The 20,133-nt window shown below is 36.1% G+C and overlaps 1 protein-coding gene across 2 annotated transcripts in view; it reads right to left on the bottom strand.

The window, feature by feature from the left end:
* Positions 1-3,802: 3,802 nt before the first annotated feature.
* The window catches only part of CDH11 (cadherin 11), a 79,004-nt gene continuing 62,673 nt past the window's right edge, over positions 3,803-20,133 (bottom strand). For both annotated transcript variants that reach the window (XM_062007241.1, XM_010210003.2), the window contains 7 exons: positions 17,618-17,805; positions 15,887-16,140; positions 14,781-14,917; positions 14,460-14,581; positions 13,573-13,690; positions 7,293-7,544; positions 3,803-6,297 (listed from right to left, as the gene is read on the bottom strand). In XM_062007241.1, the coding sequence (XP_061863225.1) occupies positions 5,801-6,297; positions 7,293-7,544; positions 13,573-13,690; positions 14,460-14,581; positions 14,781-14,917; positions 15,887-16,140; positions 17,618-17,805 (1,568 nt within the window). In that variant the 3' untranslated portion in view covers positions 3,803-5,800. The remainder of the gene's footprint in view (positions 6,298-7,292; positions 7,545-13,572; positions 13,691-14,459; positions 14,582-14,780; positions 14,918-15,886; positions 16,141-17,617; positions 17,806-20,133) is intronic.

Raw genomic sequence — 20,133 nt, 5'->3', positions numbered from 1 at the left:
TCACATAAATTTAACACGACAGAAAATTCAGTTCTGTGAGCTTTTGTAGTTAAATGTCTCCAACTTTCCATTTTAGAAAGCAAGGGACGTACACAACAGTTTTGCTTATATGTCTATGTAAAGTACAACGGCTCCATGATCAATAATAGAAAATGTTACTGAAAGGCCCCATAGACCTCAAAGAGATAATGTGAATTGGCCATTAACAGTAAGTCATTATAGAACTTATTAAGTGAAGCCTTGGGGCTGTCATAGAGCCTAAAGGTTGACATAAATTTTTCATACACATTGAACTTTGCTAAATGTGCTTGCATTTGATTAATGATGACTTTCTTTGGTGCACTAATAAGAAGAAGGAAAATATGAGCTCAGGCTGCAGCAGGGAGAATAGTCTCCTGGAAGGAAGGCCATCTTTGGCAGCAGGGGAACAATGGGGCTTTCTAAAGACACCCTGCCAAGTAAGAGGGAGTTTATTACTCCCTGAAAAATTGCTCCTTACCACCCAGAGACAGGGCACTGAGCACAGCATGTGAGCATGGAAAGCCAGTTTTGTAGTTGTGGAAGTGAAAGCCTCATAGCTCCAAAACAGAACAAAACCACTCCCCCCTCCCCCCAATCCCCCTTAAGACCTCCATACGTCATAAAGAACAATACAGAAGCGCTTCATATTTATAAAGCAGCTCTGTGAGAGCAGTGGTGTGTCTGCAAGGCCTGCTGGTGATAGAGCTGGAGGAAATTTGTCTTGGCAGCCAAAGTAGTGAGTCATGTACTCATGGAATGATTAAGGTTGGAAAAGAAGACAACAACAAAATAAACCCTTCACTTACAGAAAGGCCTGGAGAACAGCATATGGATTTGGTCAAATAAAATAAACAGCTTTTTTCACTTGTTAAAAAAAAAAAATGTAAAAAGGAAAGCTGTCAGTAACCTCAGTGCAAAGCAGCCACTGTTTGTCTTTTTCACTAACCACCAAAAATGCAGGGCGTGCCTTAAAATTTGGAAGACAAAAAAAACCCCTAGAAAGTAAATTTCTTTTATCTTTCTAGTTGTTAAACCTATTCAAGGTCAACCTAATAAGCTTTTATTTTGATTTCTTTTAAAAGAGCATCCCTGTAATTAAGAGCACTAACCAAGAAGACTCAATAAACCAAAAGTCTTCTCCTAGACAGATAGGTAATTTAGGTATTGGTCCTGATTTGCCAAACATAAAAGTTATAAGAAATGCAAAAAAAGAGAGACGTGTTCATTCCTTCTCACCTTTTTTTTTTTTTTTTTTTGGCAGCATGAGGCAGATGATGATGTTTTAATCCCCATCACTACCAGCTATGAATTTCCCATTCTCAAGTTGACACTCCAAAGCAGATTTCTCTCCCGGCCGGTGGAGTTCTTTGCCCAGCAGCCTGACTGGTGTTTCAGCCCTTGCTATTCTTGAGGCAGCTATAAGCTACTGCAAATGGACTGAACAAGTATAAAAAAGAAAAGGAAAAAAAAAAAATCAGGTTTTAAGTTTGGTAGTTAGAGAATTCACAAAGACTTTGATAATCTCAGGTTCAGTTCCCCAGTTACTATTGAATTATCTATAGAACACACATTGGCTTCAATGCAAAGTCTGAAAGACTCTTGAAAAGGACACTTCTCTGACCTGGAAAGAGGTCTTAAGGTTTTGCACAGTCCAAGCAAGTATTCCCCTCTTTAGGCATCTGTGTTCTCTTTCCTTCCACAATGAAGTCTGAAACGCTCCATGACTGTGCCGCTGGCATATACAACCCACCACCTCTGTCCGGGATATAGGCAGCCTTGAACATCAGCTGAGTCCACTGTGTGTATGTCGATATGAAGTTACACTGTCTTCCATGGCAAAGCTGCTTTCTGAGCATCAGGTTGTAGCTTCTGCATTTCCCCTGCTGTGAAAAGGCAGAAGACTTGATTTTGGAAGCAGGTTTTTTTCACAAGCCATCAAGCCATGGTGCTTATTGTTCAGCTTTGATTACAATAGCTCAGTATTTGGAACAGTCACTAAAGTGGAAACCTGCACAGGCTTTATCTTGACTTTTTGTTTATCAAATCTTTCAATAAAAACACGTATTCTGAGAATTCTACTGGATAGGGAAGACATGAAAGAATTCCTGGCTTTTAGGTTCCAGAAAGCTAAGGCTGCCTCTTTGTGAGCCTGATTTAAATTACTATTCTTCACTTTTTCTGTAAGCTTATCAGCAAAGATTGGTAAAAATTACCAATTTATTTTTTCAGTCAACAGTATGGAGCCAAGAATACATGCAAATTATTTCAAAGCTTTTCTCACCTGTGGTTGTATCAGTTTCTAAAGTATGATCTTGCATAAGATCACGTAAATGTTGGTGGCAAGCTTGCAAGCTTGTACCCTTTGACACAATATCAAAAACTTCTTGACATAATGGCAAGAACATGACAGAAGTAATCTAAAAAATCCCAAACAAACCCTCCCCTTCCATATCAGTGCAAGTTTTGAGAGTTCCCTTAGCAACCAGCACTGAACCTGCATACTTAATTGCTTCTTGCCAGTGATGAGAGAAATTGTGTACAAATGCACTGTGGATATATGTGAGATGAGGGGCATGTCAACCTTGCTCAGATGCAAGTTCTTCTGGTGATAAGCAGCTAGACAAGGAGCTGTGTATTTTTTCCAGCAGGAGCACATAAGTGTACTCAGCTCACAAAATAAGCAGTACTCCCGGTAATGTCACACTGTCTGTTACTGAGGGTATTTAGATGGATTTTGCTGCGTGTGTTGTCTCCCTTGAAACAATGTCTCGGGTAAGACTTACGTGAGGGGAAAAAAGAGGCCAGAAGATCATCTGCACTTGCTGCTGTCTCTTACTTTACCTGGCTCAGTCGTGGTGATCCTCCTTTTGATTAGGACTTGTCTTCAAACCCACTGAAGCTGTGGTTAATCTTCCAGTTGCTTTCCATAGGTGTGAGGCTCTATCCTTCCCTGAGCTCAGTCAGGAACAGAGTCTACACTAAGGTAACTCGTGTAAGTAAATCCTTTCCCAGGTTGCTCAGATCCTTGGTAGTACCGTAGCAAAACACAACCCCAGCCCACAGGCTTCTCTGATTTGTGTCAGGGACAAACCCAGGGCTGCTGCGCTGGGCTAGTTTGTACACTCTCCGATTATAAGCCTGAGACTTCAGCAGCCGGTGCTGTGAAGTTTAACACACATAAATGTCCTGTCGTTATGCCAAAATACACTGTTCATTTGGGGTGCTGCAGATGATACACAGTAATTCCCAGTGTTTCAGAGGTAGTGTTGGCTGAGATTAGCAAGACTAACTTAATAAAGCACTATGATAATTGCATATTCACTGGGAAGGGGAAAAATAATCAAATGAAAAAGGACAAAACCAGCAGGGAAAGAAAATTTATTTCCAAGCATCTACGAGAGTGCTACAAACAATAGAGACTAAAACTCAAAGCATTTAAAACTATTAAAAAATGTAGTTGACAATGTCTGTCTTAAAACTTAAACACAAAAATGTAGAAAATGCAGTTATTAATTCTAAAACTTGCTGAAAAGTGAAATAAACCCAGATAGCATCAATGAGGATGGAGTCCTACAAATGACTTTTTTTTTTTTTACTTTATTTCAATTTGTTAATTTGTAAATTGATACTCATTTCATTCTTAAATGTTTATTTAAATTTATAATGGAGAAATGTGCAAATCTAGCAAAATATTCTTTGGATTATAAACAGAGAAAAATCAACAACCAAAGAAATTTGAACCAAGTTAATAATAAACTATAGAATGATATAGAATGCATACAGCTATAATAAAGTGAAATATTACAATAAACATTGTCGAGCAAATCTGCTGATTTAGCAAACTTTGCCTTATAAAACATAGGGATATAATGGGACGAGTGAATATGTTACGACTATAGAGCTGAAACATCATCCATAATTTTAACGAGTTAAATTTTAATCTAACTACATATACGGGGGTCTTCAGAAAAGCAATACACCAACAAATCAGATTTCCTCTCAGATCAAGCAGTTTGGTACCTGACTGGAAATGAAGAACCGGGTCTGTAAAAGGAACAGTAGAAAAATGTATATCATTTCTATTTATTGCCTCTTCCCATATTGCAGCTGCTGATCTCTGACCCTAAACAGCAAACTATATTAAATTTAGCAGAAGTACAGCTATACACAGATGCTGAAAATGTTGATGCGCAGAACATATTCCAATCCCTTGCTCATTCTGAACTAATATAAAAAAGTTATAGATCATTTTTCGATTAAAAACATACATTACAAAGAACAACTCTGAAAGCACTCTGTATTTCTGTCATCACAAATTAAAACATCTTCCTATCAGTAGACGATGCTATTCTACTGCAGTAAATGGGAGAAGAATCAAAAGAAAAGAAAAAAAAAAATGTAAGTGCCAGAATCTTAATTACTACTCAGGTAAGGTAATTGTCAGGTAGAACAGTCTTTAGGGAACTTACAGCTAAACTGGGTCAGATTTAAGTCTCTAAAATCTGCAGAAGCTTAGCACAGACAGGGAAATTCACAAGCCTGGAGTACGTTGGAAGTACAGAGTACTCCTGTCCACTTACAAAGTCATTTCTGAAACCTCTGGAATTTCTAAGATATAAGATAAATGCATATTACATGGGAAATATTGAAGAGTATTACACTTAATTTAATCCAGAAATCACAGTAGTATTATACGAAGATTATTACTGTGTTCTGGGAGCAGCCACAAGTTGTAGATAGGGTACAAAATGTTCACCAGACGTTACATTTTTTAATCTAAAAAACATTTGTAAAATGTACTTGATTTTTAAATAATCACTTAACAAGGCAACGAACCAACTACAAACACATAATAAATAAGGCTATTAAAAGGTCACAACTGTAGTAAATTAGTCTGAACTATAAATGGGACATTAGAAACACTATGGTTTTCCTTATATGCTTAATAACCAGAACAAGAATTAAAAAAGAATCAGTTTATTTCAAAGTCTGCTTCTTATATTGAAGCACATATTAAAGCAACAGTACAATGTTCATAAAATATAAGTGTGATGCTGTAACATTTCTTACATGTCAGAATACTGATATTTGTATGTATACTAAAATAAGAATTTTAAAATTGTACAAATAGATACATTAAAAATGACATAGAAATAGGGCGCCTCCCACTGCAACAAGACAGAGTTTTTATATCTGGCACGTATTAGTTCAAGATGAAAGTTTAAGCAAAAAGATTTACAAGAATCAGCAGTAACAAGTTTGATGCTCAAGAGACATAATAATTGTACATTGTACTGTACATACATCATATGGGTTTAAGCTGGCTGAATATTATATATTTCAAGTTTAAAAATGCACTACCGTGTAGAGTGTCCATAGTTTAAGGCGAAATTACAGCTCAGAACTGTTATCTTTTCTAATTTGTGGAAGCTTCTTTGACATAAAAGATTTAGATGTTCATAATACATAAAAGATTTCCCTTATTTGTAGGTTCACTTTTATCATTTTCCTTCATTTAAATATTTTGTATTTCTTAAGTGGGTTTTTTCCTTTAGTGAAGTTGGCAGCCAACTTCTACATTTGCCTTTTGTAGGAAAAGGTACTTCACAGTATTTACCACTTTTTTGTCCTTTTTAATGAAAGGAATCCTCTCTGTCAAACTTAAATGTTTAAGTGAGATTTTTTTTTCTTGATTTTTAAAAAAATACCTGCTTACATTTCTTCTGGATTCTTCAGAACATTGGACACAGTTCTTAAGGCCAAATCTTAAACTTTATCGTTAAGAATCATCATCGAAAGTGTCTTTGGAGCCATACAAGTCCGCAAGTTTCTTAAATCGAGGTCCCCAATTTTGTAGATAGTCGTAGTCCAAATCAGAATCTGTTGTCGCTGACTCTAATGAGCTAAGTGAACCAGCCACTGAGCCTCTTCCTTCATAGCCATAGATCTGAATAGAGTCATAAGGAGGAGCAGTTGGATCGTTATCAGCCTCTTGTATTCTTGTGTTGATGAAATCATCAACATCAACACTATTGGGAGCTGGCCGAAGCCCTGGTCTTGGCATATACTGATACTCAGGTTTTATGTCTTTACGAGGAATAAATCCATTGATGCCATCAGGGTTCTGCAAAGTAGCTATATCAAAAGCCTCGGTATCTTCCTCTCCTCCACCTTCGTCATCATAAGTAATAATGTTCTCTCGGACATCTTCTTCTTCAAAAACAATCAGAGGTTCCTTCTTCTGCCTTTTCAGTGTTACAAACAACACTACAATGACTAGAGACAAAAACAAAAAAAGCAAGCAAGTTAGACTGCACTCTCAAACATTAGCTCCTTTATAAACAGATCACTGCATTCAATGTGCTTCTGTGCTGCACTTTGACAGGTATTCTTGCAATTTTAGCATACGTAGCCAGGTAAAAGCATTGATGTTGAACACCGAACTGAACATACTGATTCAGGTTTTTCTGTTTGGGCTGAATGCCGTTGATCTTATTAACTGCTCATTACTGCAGGACTAATTCAAAAAAAGCACTTGTGAGCTCCCAGTGCTGCATGAACACTGTGTGACACTGATTTGAGCTTTGTACCTCTGCAGCAAAACAAAGATGAACAAAGACTCATCTCTTTAGAATGGAATTCAAATCTCTTCATACTCTTTCTTTTGTGCCCAAACCTCAACTCCTCATTCCAGGTTTCATTTCTGTGAATATGTAATTTTTCTTAAGCAACATCTCAAAACACAGGTCTTTGTGTTGTGCTCCTTCTCACTTCAAATTTCTATGAAATAGCTTTAAAATATGTAAGAAAGGAAAAACTATAAATTGCTATGGGCAAATTAAATATAAATATTTTCAAACCATCAGAAAATGCTTTACAGCATTTTCTTAAAAGCGGATCTTCTAAGCCATACATTTGTCTTCAACACAACAGGAGTTAGAGGGAAATAGCTGGCAGGAGCCATTAATCCTGGATGACCTCAATAAGGAACTTGTCATCCAGGGAAAATCACAAAACTTAAAACTGTATGTCATGACCTCCTTTAAACAGTATCCCTGATTAACTGATACTAGGCCACAAAAGGACATTCTCTGAGCCCACCTAGACAAATCCATTGGTGTTTGCTATTGCAGTTATCAGATAGGAAAATTAGGAGCTCCCATAAAAATAAAAGCTAAGAAATTACAATTCATTTATCCATCTTGGAGCTGAGTGCCAGGTTAATTGTTTAACACAAGTATAAAAGTGTAATAAGTAAAGAAGTGATTTACCTAACAAAATCACAATGCAAGCAAGAATGGCAATTAAAGCTCCAGTGCTTAATCCAGCATTGAGGATGTAGGCTTCAGCATTACAGGAGAGCAAGGAGCCGTTGCTGTCACAGCCACAGACCCGAATGGTGAGGGTGTTGGTGCTGCTCATAGGCGGGAGTCCACCATCACTTATGACAATAGGAAGAAGGTATAAATCTTGCTTTTGGCGACTAAATCCTTCACGTCTAACAAGAACACTTGCTGTGTTATCTGTTTAAAAAGAGAGGTAGTCGTCATTGTCTTTTCCATAAAGTCACCCTATTAGTAAATATGGAAAAAAAATCATCTATCTTGCTACAATGGCTCTGAATTTTCAGATGCCTTAGCATTACTTGTACAGTAAACCAATACAAAGTATCACCTTCCTAATGACCCAACAGCAATTACAGTGTTGTATTTCATTCAGACAGCATCACACTCAATTTTAAATTACTTTAGATTAGAATAACACATAGAATGGAAAAAAATTTGTTAGTTTTCCCTTTTAACACCCCAATAACTTTCTGGGAAGCTCACGATACTTCATCGGCTACCAGAACGATTGGGCCTTAGTATTACTGTTTGATCTCGTTCTAGTCACTTCCAGAACTGAAGTCTCAGTAGAGGTTAAAAAAACATATCTCTCTGATTTATTGTTCTTGGTGTCAATCCCTATGAAAATGTCCTGTATTAATGAGATTCCCACCAAACTGAAAGCCAACATTTACTGTGTATTAGCAGACTTGAGCCTCGGTGTTGACCCATTTCAGTAAGAAACATTTTCACCCAATCTCCCAAAGCCAGAATTCAGAAAGCTTGATCATACGTGCATAGTATGCCTGGGCACATTTTGAATTACATGGATATGAGGAAGAGTTAAAGTGTTGCTTTAACATTATTTCCAGCTGTTCTCACTGAGCAGTTGCCTGCCACGGGTCTCCTGGTGTAGGGGAGGGAAACGGAGCTGCTGTCTCAGCACAGAAGGGCCTTTTGGATTGAACTTCACACTTCCTGCACCAAAAGGATTTGAAGGGGAAGTGTGTGACATGAAATGCTGGGATGAGACGGACAGCTCTTCCTGCTCCTAGCCACGCCAGACAAAGGCTGGGAAACACAAATAGCATTTCTTTATTGTGCTGCTTTTTTCTCAGCTCTCAAACTGAACCAAAGTTTATACAATTGTAAACATCCTGAAGTAAATAAAATGGAACAATCATATCCGCACTTTTCAAATCTTCAAAGACTAGTTTAGGATGAGGATTTACTTCACACAACCTTTTCTGTTTTGCTGTGTTCTTTATTTTTCACTATATAACGGAAAGGGGGGAAAAAAAGAAAAGAATGGTTCTTTCATCTGCTAAAGGAGAGCTATTCACCTCCAACGGTACCTATTTCACTATTGCCTTGGGGTACTGCAGAAGATTAATCATTTTCCTGTTGAAGAGTCAGCATAAATTCCAGAATTTAATAATGCAAATCATAAAACCTCTCTTAATGATCTAATCACAGCTAATTCTGTGAAAGTTTGTGAATAAATTATACAAAGAGAGAAATAATCTTGTCTTATATTAACCACTCTTGCAGGCAGTATCCCTGAAGTAAGAAAAAGTCTGAAACGTCACCAAATTTGATGGGCCTAAGTTTCTGGAAAGAGAAGGAGGCTTGCCCTAAAGGCCCTTGTTATCTGACTGTCCTGATTGTAACTTCTGCAGAACTTCTGCAGAAAGGATGATTTTTTTTTTTTTAGGACTATCCTAGACATGATCTGTTTGTAAAATGGCAAATTAATTTCTCTCCTCATGTCTACACCTCCCCTGCCAGGCCCAGCACACCTGATGTCCAGTGTGGTCACCTCAGCATGACAGAACTGGAGTCTTTCTGATATCAAAGTCTCACAAAAATAATGTCTGGATAGAAAAAAACTTAATAACATCTCATTTACATTATGGTTGTATTAGTTAAGGACAGAGAAGCTCATAAAGATCTGACTATCTATTACTTGTGTTTTTTAGAGGTGCTCTTCATCTCTTTACAGTCTTTCTAACCTTGTAAATGTTTACATGCAACATTTGCAGCTAGGCTTTGTTGTACAAGTTTTGAAGGACCTTAGTGATATCAGTGTCTGTGTGATAGGAGTCCTATTTTAGGACTTTACATTAATGGGCTCGTAACAATTTGATATAAATAGAAAGGTAACATGTAATAGCTATTAACCTACCAACTAATATATTGATACAGAATAAAACTATTCCATAGGGTTCTCTAAAATGCATTTAATAATTCATTTCCTCAATATTAGAACAAAGACTTGCTCTATTAAATGAAAGATCACAATAGGGCAGATTATTCTTGTGGAAAAAATAAGAACATTAATAGTGATCTAAGCTGCAACTGCCTAGAGGCTGCAAAGGCAATATGGAAAGCAACAAAGGCAATATCCATATATTAGTATATTTTGTCTGTTGGCTACACATATTTTATTATATCATATTTAATTTTTCTTGAATTTTGGCAGCTTAGATAGTATTCCTAACTAGAAACAAGAAAGAATGGCAAATTATTCAGTTATTACACAGACTGGCCAATTCCACTGTAGCCAATTCCATTACACAAAGGCTCAATTTGATCCAATGGTTGATTTATCTGGTTTAACTTGAAGTGATTTCTAGTTTAATATAATTTTTTTAAAAAGAAAAATCCAATCAACATGTCTAGGTAAAGATTAAAAAAACCACCATATATCAATCTTACAAGGGCATTTTTTAAACTTTTTTTTTCCTATTTATGTTAACTTCTCACATTTAGAAACATAATATCCGTAAGAGGAAGAAAACCTCTTTTACCTAGATAAGAGATAACATATAATCCTAGCTAATATTCTCATCCTTGCTTTTTCATTATTTTCAAGTCCCAGGAGTACAACTATAATCCAGGTATAATGGCATTTTTAAGCCAAGAAACAGAAGTTAAATGTCAATACGAGCTTAAAACTATTACTTAACACATATGGGGGCTGCTTGACTGACAGTCTTAAGAAATACAGTAGGGGTTAACAGAAGACAGAAGGATGAAAACAGCCATTCTCGACAAAAAAAATACAAATGCTCTCATTTTTTCATCTATTACTGTCTGGGATATCCAGTATCCAAAAGTGTTGTAAATGAAGATTACCTTTACTCTGCATAAAATCTTCACAATTAGAAGTTAAAATTGCATTACTTTCTGGTGGTCTTTTATCATGATCTTCCTGACCTTTCAGTTTTGTATTTTTCTCTGGTTTTCTTATTGATGATTTTCCAATTTTTCCTCTACATACAGGCAAATGTAGCTAGCTTTTAGCGGTTTGCTAACATCTATTCTGTGTGAGGCTTCTAGATTAAAGCAGCTGACTGCAGTGTGAATGTTATCACCTATATCAGAATGTGATGCTGATTCAGTAAGAAACCTTAACAATTTCAGGAGTGCAACTGTCTAAAACCATTACTAGGCAATGGAAATTGCTGTGGATGAGCCATGGCAAAATCCTGTGACTTTATTGTTCGTAAGATTCAAAATGTCTGAAATTGAGTGCCACAGGACATGTTTCTATTAAAAAAGTGTATTTCAGTCACTGATTTTAGTGGACTCACAAATTTAATTTCATTCTTTATAAAGCACTGTCTTGTGTGTTTAAGAACATGACTTCACCTCGCTTTTGCCACTGCAGGGGAATTCATCCTTGGGCAGCACGATAAAACAAGGTGGTTACAATCCTTGCAGCAACACTGGCCATCTGCCAGGCCTACACTCAAGGTGAGTGAGCCCAAGTAAAGGGCATTTCAGTTTAGGACTAAGCAGGATTAAAAGAAGGAAATCCATTTGCTAAAAATCCATCTCTGTGAAGTGTCATGAGCCTGTACTGCTCTTTTGAAGCGCTGACTTCAATGGGAGTAAAACTGAACAGAGCCTGGGCAAATACAGTGCTGTTTATTTACGTGATATAATGTAACTAAACAGTGCAAAAGTAATTCAGTGTTTTATCACAGCATGTGATAAGCCATTATCTCATGTTTTCTATGGAAGATAGTCTCAGCTGAAAAACTTGGTAACACAGTAGGCTATTAATAGGATATAGAATGTGATTATGTTTTTCTGGATTACTGCAATATGTGATTACTTTCAGAAGTTGGTAGAAAGAAACTCTATTAAATGATAATTATAGGACTGTATTCAGTTTAAAGTTCTGTAATAGACCCAAACATGGGAGTTTTCATTAACTGTTCTCCACAGTTAATAAAGGTATTTTTCTTTAAAACTAGCAATTCCATCTGAGAGTAGTGGCACAGTATATAGACTACTCAGATTTATAACTGAAAAAAACTCACCTTTAAATGGTAATATAAGTTATTTGACTTTCAAGTAGTAACACTCTCTCTAAGAAGATTTTTTAATATGAAAGTAAATAGCATTTTAATTTTTTCACTTTGCTCTCTACTATAATAAAAAGTCCAACAGAAATAGTTAAATTAACAACATCACTGTACTGAGGACTGTACAAAAATGAGGAAAAGACACAATGGAAATAGATGGATTTCATCACAGTATGTTTCACAAACATGAAATTACACAGGAAAGTTAAATCCTTAAATATTGTCTTGCTAAAATAATCTTGTGCAAGATTGTCAAGTCCAGTTAAAAAATTCAAGTGGCATCATCATTTCAATTCCAAAACATTTTTATCTGGGTTAACATTGTCATTTAAAAACCAAAAGGATTATTTTGTTGCATATGGAAATGAAGAATAAGTGGAATTCACTGGAGTTGAGCACCATAATACCATTTGCCTACAGCTGTATCAGCATCTGACTTCTAACCTGTGCTTCCTCTTTAGATTATAAAATCTAATCCATTTTCAGTTTTACATAGTGGCCACAAAACATCTTTTAAAGAGAAACTTGGCCTCAGGGTCTCAAGCAAAGAATACATTTTTATTCTCTCTAAAAACACATTAATCAATTTTTCAAAAATTGTGTTTTACTACTTTAAAGAGAATAAATATATCCGTTCCACAAGGTCTTTTATGAATTGCTTATGTGTGTACAAGTGTTAAGCACTAGGCAACAGTATTACCTTGATCCTTCAAGAATAACAGAATTTTTGTTTAGAAACTCTAATGATAATTACCCTCACTTCAGGTGTTGACAAAGTATGCCTCAACATAACACTTGAGAGAAAAAAAGCTTTTACTGAAATCACGTATCTGGATTATGTTGCCTTTTATACTTCTAGCAATCTAGAAGAAATCATTTGGATTCATTACTTAAATCAGTTCATCTGAGTTCTACTTTTCAGAAAAGAGTCAAGTTTTCTTCAAACATTAAAGCTTGCTAATTATAACCAATTTCTTAGAAGCTGAAGGAGTTATTTTCCTGTACGGGAAAATAACAAATGCGTATTAAATGATAATATAATATTGATTATCATGAAACAAATACATTAAATATGTATAATGGCTGAACCTCTGTTTTCTGTTTACTACTCTCTGGCTTCCTCAACCTCTGGCAATTTAGGTTCACTGGTATTATTTTGTTAGCTGACCAAGAAAGTTTGGATGCTCATCTACGCCTGTTTGCAGTTTGGGGGCTTTTTTGCCTACAGATTTAACATCAGTCTGAATGCAAAGCTATACATTTCATGAACAGAAAATTGGCAAAGGAACCAGGATACCCATACCCTGAGATATAGCAAATCTGAGTATGTTTCACAGAGGAAATCCACCTTTGTATTTCCTACAACAGGTTAGCATGGCAGGGATTTTGTTCCCTTAGGAAGCTTTTCCATATCTCTTTACCAAAACTAGCAAGAAGAGTGAACAAATACAAGCAGCCTAACAATTCATCCTGCCTCAGATAATTTGAGCTTAGCAAGTACATTTTCACTAAATCAAGAAGATATGCCAATTATATTTAGTAAATATTTTTGTCAATGTTTTTTATCCTCTGCCTGGGAGATAAAATGGCAGTGGATTTTTCATGGAGGGTATTATTATGTAATTTAAAATATGTATTCAAGAAAATGAAAGTGAGTGAACAAGCATTCTATTATTCCAAGAACATCCTTGTATTTCAGCTACATTTTTTCTGCCTTCCTCCCCTAAATCTCTGCAAAATAGATACTCTGTCAAAATTAATGACAGTGCTGTTGCATGACATTATGCTGGTCATTTGTTTTACTTTGTCATTTCTTTGGACTCCAGTATGGAGGAAATCTTTGCACAAACCTCTGTTGTCTCTGAGTGTAAAATTTGGATTATGAATAATTTCAGGTGGTAAACTGAAGATAAATCTTGGTCCATTGGCCGAGTCATCCTTGTCATCAGCACTAATTGTAATAAATTGCTGTAAAAGAAAAGTACTCTATAAACAAACAGCTCCTTCTCTGGATATATCACATATAGCCATGCTAAGAAATCTCTTGAATATAAAGAATTTTGTAATAGCAGAAACTCCCCAAATACCTCAACGAATGCATGTAATTATAAACATATAGCAGACTCAAAACTAGAACAATCTTTCTTTGGTATTACATCTAACCAAAATAGAATTATGAATACAAAAGCATACACCTAGCTATGCATTCTTATATATAAATATCTGCTAATGGGAACTTAAAGTTCTGAGGAGAGTCAGCACAATGTAGTTTTTAAACCTCTACACCAGCTGCAAAAGTGCAGAGGATGTGTAGAGCTGTATTTCTGTATGATACTAAGCCCTCTTCCTCAGAGATTGTTCAGGGATAAATCCATAGGCTAAACTCTACAAGTCCTGTACTGTGATTCTTCACATAAGGTGCCAAGTATTTCTGTAACATTCAAAACAGGCACACAACTGGGAAAGCTGCTCCCAATCAGCTTTGTTGCCCATGTGATGTGGGATATGTGTAGTCAACACCAGTCATATTCAATGCATGAAGCACTGTATCTCTAACTGTTGATAGTAGTTCAAAATAAAAAGACAAGAAAGTGCCTTTCTGTGTGCTCTAGGCACTTTGGCCAACATTTCAAAATAAACATTTGTTTGCTATCACTCATTTCAGCTGCCAACACAAAAAACAGACTAATACCCTGAGGAATGAAATTCATGTGCTGGGAAGGTGGTGGGCACATACCTGATTGCTTCGGGCATTCTCACAAACAAATGCTTCATAGGCTGCTGCAAATTTGGGAGCGTTGTCATTGACATCAATGACCTTAATCGCAACTGGAACTTTGGCTTCCTGGTGTTGTTTGTCTATGGGAGCAGGCAAAACCAAAATGAAACAGAAGCAGGAAATTTCTTCAAAACAAGCAAGGCCCCAGCTGTATCCAGGTAAAAATTAAATAAGCTCAACTATTGCTATTTGGATTTATCTCAGCTTATCAAATGGAGACAATTAGAAGACTACAGAATTTATACCATTGATTATAAAATACCTCAGTGAAATACTTACGGACTTCAACTGCAAAGACAGAGATATTATGCCAAGCAATTTCTTCCCTATCCAAAGCTTTTATTGTCTTGATATTGCCATCTTCTGCATTGATAATAAAATATCTTTCAAGGTCAGTGTGACGATCAATTGAATATCTAAAGAAGATTGAAAGGCAGTAATTAGGTAAAAGAAGGATTTAGTGGTTCCATGCATCCAAATTTCTTCTGTATAATCATTACTTTTAAATAATTCTGAGCAGTGCACTTATTGTTACCTTTAATATCATTGTTATGCATTCTTTTAAAAGGAGATTCACCTGATTGTTTTCTATATTTAGAAAAAATATTACATCACAATGTTTGTTTTAAGTAAAAATTATTGCCCTTTGAAATTTCTAGATTAAAATTTCCCAGTATTCTTCTTTTTTTTTCTAATACAAAACATGATTAAAATATCTACTGGGATATTGATATTTTCTTCTGTTTCATCTCAATCATTAAGGTATTTTAAGGTTTTTTTTTGGATTTTAGATTACTCAGAATATTAATTGACAGACCAGATTATTAAAAGTTATCCATTATCTACACATTTGTTCAGCTTTGTGTATCTAGTTTCCACATCTTTACATTGCAATTCCTTGAAATGTTAACTATAACCACAAAGCAGAGTTTCATAGTTTAATTTACACTGAGAACAGGACAAACACTACCCAATGTAACTGCAGAAAGTAGGTGTGGGCATATGCTTGTCATTAGCAATTAACACTTAACAGTACCCCAGTACAATCTCAAATCTACTGCATTCACTTTTGAGAAAAAAAACATTCTGTGATGGCAGCATAAGATATTTTACAGAAAATATAATTTAGAAGAGAGTCTAATACAGATCTCCTTAGGTATATTTAGTTAGCCCTTACTATGGTATGCTTTTAGTGATACAGGCTTGGAGAAGCTAGTAGCTTATAGAAGAAGACATAAAATCAATGCTGTATAGTTAAAGGTATTAATATTCTGGGTGAATTTAGAATATAACTGTGATAGATCTGTCACACTATCTTAATAACTTGCATAAAATTTCTAAAAGCTAATGCCTATGAAGGAAGAGCCTGCTCTCATGAAGCATACCTTATAGCACTGTTTGCAGCATCAGGGTCTTTGGCATGTACTTTTCCAACCACAGTACCAGATGCCGCATTTTCTTGTACTTCAAAAATATAACTTGGCTTTAAAAACACAGGTGGCTCATCAGCATCTTCCACTGATATCTTCACTGTTACTGTGTCCTTGAATGGCCCGTTACTGATGAACTTAGGATCAATATGTACATTGGCTGCCTCTACCTTCAGACTATAGGACTTTTTGGTTTCAAAATCTAAGACCTGTGAGAAACAAGATGGTAATACATTCCACAGTTAGGAAAACTACATTGTATAAGCAGTAGGCAGTCCCCTAGCATTCAATGACATAAAACAGACGTGAGCATCTGTCAACAAGCTTGAACTGAAATGTGTGTATTTAAAAACATAAAACTCAAATGGAAGGAGCTACATTCTATGTATGGAGCAGCATAAGAAGGCACTCAGAATATCACAACAGAGTCCCTGTCTTGCTCTTTGCCTGCTATATCACTTGGGAAATCATCTTTACTGGGAAAATTAAACTTTTCTTCATGCAGCCTTCCAGATTGCACAAGAGTAATGGATAGGAGAGAGCTTTCCTTGATCTATCTGAAATTGGCAGGCATTCCCTTAGAGATATGGATGTGGTTTGAAGTGGTACTGGGTGCACCATGAGATGGCACACAGAGAAGTTAAATAATGTAAGTAGGAGGGGAAATATGAAGATGGTTTACAGTATTTTTATTTCTGTAGTTATTTCCATCCATAGATCTCATAACACTTTACCAAGAGGTGAAATAACATCCTGTGAGGTAAATCCTTTTGGGCACCTGACCAAAGTCACAGTATATCTGCATTGTCATTGAGATGAAATGGCTGCAGTGCTGCAGTATTGGTAGCCTCAAAATGACCATGCAGGTGCCAACCGTAATCCACAAAGTATGTTAACACCATAGACTGAATGATGTGACAGTTCTTCCAAGCTTTAAAATATACAAAAACCACACCCCTGCTTCTGGAACAGAAACAGTGATTGAACCACAGCATAATTTTGAGCAGAGAAGACCTCTGTGTCTCTTCTGAGAGACTGCCCCGATGTGAAGGGCAGGGCTAACTTTGAAGTTAAGTTGCCCAGGCCTTCTCCTTTGAGTTTTGATTATCTCCATGAGAGATGAATAGCTATAGAGATACAAAGGGCAAAATAATAATGTTTATGATTTATAATTTGTAATTTAAAGTTCATTTAATAAAACTTTAATAGGTCACATTGATGGATTGTATATGAAATCACCACAGTGTTTTTTGCTGCTTTTGCATAGCCTGTGACTCCTTCAGAACAATATTGTGGACAATGCACAGCTGAAGAATTCAAACTATAGGGTATGAGGCTATTCAGACTGAACATAAAGCAACAGTGAATGTCTGCTACTTAGCAGCACTAGGCAAAACTTCATTAACAATGAAGCTGATGGCATTGTATTTTACCGTGACTTTTTATTATGAATTCATTTAGTTTGTGCAATTAATCCACTGTACAGTATTTATGTAACTCTTCTTGGTTATTTTCTTCCATTCCAATTCAGCTAATGGGGAAATGGAATATTAAGAGTTAATCACAGCTTTAGAAACAAATTAAGTGAAATTGCTTTTACTGATATTTTAGCTTAGGTGGTAATCCATTATTACCAAATATTCTGCCAACAACAAAGAATACTACACATTAGTAGGCATTACTCACTTTCTTAAGCTTTACAACACCTTCCTGAGTCTCATAATCTGTTGTAATTTCAAACATATCCATGCCATCTCCGTCAATGATGCTGTAAGCTACTAAGCCATTTTCCCCAATGTCTGGATCTTTGGCCTTCACTCTTCCTACTTCCTCTCCTGGGACAGCTGCTTCTGACACTGACATCTGGTAGACACCTGGTGGAATAAAAAAAGGCATTTGCCTTAAGTATGCAGTCTGCTCTCCACTTGTATATTTACTAATTTAACTTGTAAATTCCAAATAAACACAGTATTTTTTTACATTTTCAAACCCCCTGAAAGAATGCTCTGAGAAGCGAATCGTCTGTGAAATCTTAAAACACATCACTACTGGTGGTTTACACAGTATCTGTGCATCTCTCTGTTTAGGATGGAGTTAAAAAGAGTCATTCAGAATGCAAAAACTCTTGGGACATCAAGGTTATGATTATTATAAGAAGCATTCAGAAGCCACAAATTATATGCAACAAGTTGGATAAGATCTCTCTCTGCAATGCTGGCTACAGAATAAATCTGCTGCTTTCTGTGGCTTTAATTTGGAGAGTGAATGTATAGCAACAATGTTTATTTAAGTTTAACACAGTACATACCAATTTGTACAGGGTCCCATACCAAACAAAAAAAGGCTTTCCCTCATCAAACTTCACTAGAAAAAAAACATCCCCAAACATCCCACACGTGTTGTGCTGTACAGGTTCCTCCTTGCATATTCCGGGACACCAGAGAAAAGCAATACTGTTGCTGGATAAATCTCTCTCCAACAGTTGTCCTTTAGGCATCATTGATGATGCCTAAACAGGAACTTCCCAACTCACTCCAGAGTTCAGGTAACATGACCTATGTACAAATCTATGTCAGCATTCTCTGTCACTTCATTAGCATTAATAAATTGGAGGGAAAAAAATCATGAGGAAATAATCTAATTTATTCCCCCTCCACAATTGCTCTTTGTTGCTACATGAGCACTGTAGGAACATCAGGAGACTTACACCAGGCAGGGACTTGGCTCATTACCCATAAAAACAATTGGCACATGTCATTGAAATAGGTCATTAACTCCAGTCACAAAGAATCCAAAATTTAAGCACATAACTCATTAAGGGTTTCAGCAATGAACAAAAAAAAAGGAAAAGAAGATAAAATCAATCCTTTGTACATTTATGTGAACAGGTCAAATCCTGGTTTTGAGTTTCAAAGCATTCCAAATTACAGTTTTAAATTGTGGGTGAATGATTAAGTAGAGTAACTGCTATTTGTCATTTCTGGTCAGTTTTAGTATTTTCCAAAATACTCAGTGTTCTCCAAAAATACTCAGTAAAGTGGCTTGGATTTCTAGAGAAAAGTCCGTAATTTGATGGTGTTATTTCACATAATATCATGTACTGTGGTCCTAGCTTATGATCTGGAATGAAAAGGTATGTTTGTAAAGTATGTAAAATCTGACATTTTTAGAATTTAATACTTTCCTATTGGAATGGTAGTAAATGCTGGCATGGATTTTTACATTTAGGGACTATGTCATTTAACCTGTTGCATGAGGGTCTGAGAAGCTACAACACTGCAAGAAGAGCTCTCAGAGAGATGGTCGTGTCCAGGACGTATCAGTGTCATAAGAGTTGCTCAGAGGAGAAACAGGGTGGGCTGGGAATGGTGTGTACACAGCACTCTAAAAAAACCCATGCAGAGATGAGATGCAGAACAGATGTGTGGGTCCATTAATGTACTTCCACCCAACTGCGAAGACCGAATCTGTTAATGTCAGACCTGATTAATTTTATATGTGAAAAATACACAGCATAGGTATTAGAAAAAATGACTTTATTTGACAATCAGCAACACATTTCAACTACCAACTTAAAAATGTTATTGAAATCAATTTAGTTTCTATTGCCATGTCTTGGGGAGTACCTTGTCTTAACTTTTATCTTTATGGGCATTCACCATTCCCTAGGAGTGTTTATAGAAGTAAAGGATGAAGCATCAACACTTGAAATGAAATACTAAATCAAATAAAAAATGATGCTCAGTCATTTGAAGGTCTGCAAAAGATCTGAAAGGACATAATCAGGATCTAGTAGTAGATTGTGCAACACTTTCATCAAGGGCCAAGAAAAGCAAGAGATCAAAGTCTGATAAATACATCTCTCAGAACATACAGTAGATCTCCTTTCCTTTGTGCATTTTCATCAAAAGCAAAGGGAATTTGTTCATTAAAAATGACTGCCTTAAATATGCTTACAGATAGCTGTGAACTTGGAGTGGAGAAAGTCAGGACACAAGGCCACTTGGAAACTTCTTTCAAAGCACTGGAGAGCTTTCTGTTGCATGAACGCTACGTGACTACTGCAACTCTCCCAACACAGAAGAATCTGTTCTTAAGCAATGCATGCAGGGATATTTGTTTTAATCTCCTGTTATTTCCCTACATTTTCTAGTATTTTTGACAGATTTGGTTTAACAAACAAGAAAGCCCTCAAGAAATGG

This window comes from Colius striatus, chromosome 14 (genome assembly GCF_028858725.1).
Source record: "Colius striatus isolate bColStr4 chromosome 14, bColStr4.1.hap1, whole genome shotgun sequence".
Taxonomy (NCBI): Eukaryota; Metazoa; Chordata; class Aves; order Coliiformes; family Coliidae; genus Colius; species Colius striatus.
The sequence above is the reverse complement of the archived record's forward strand: the minus strand, read 5'-3'. Positions and strand labels throughout refer to the sequence as shown.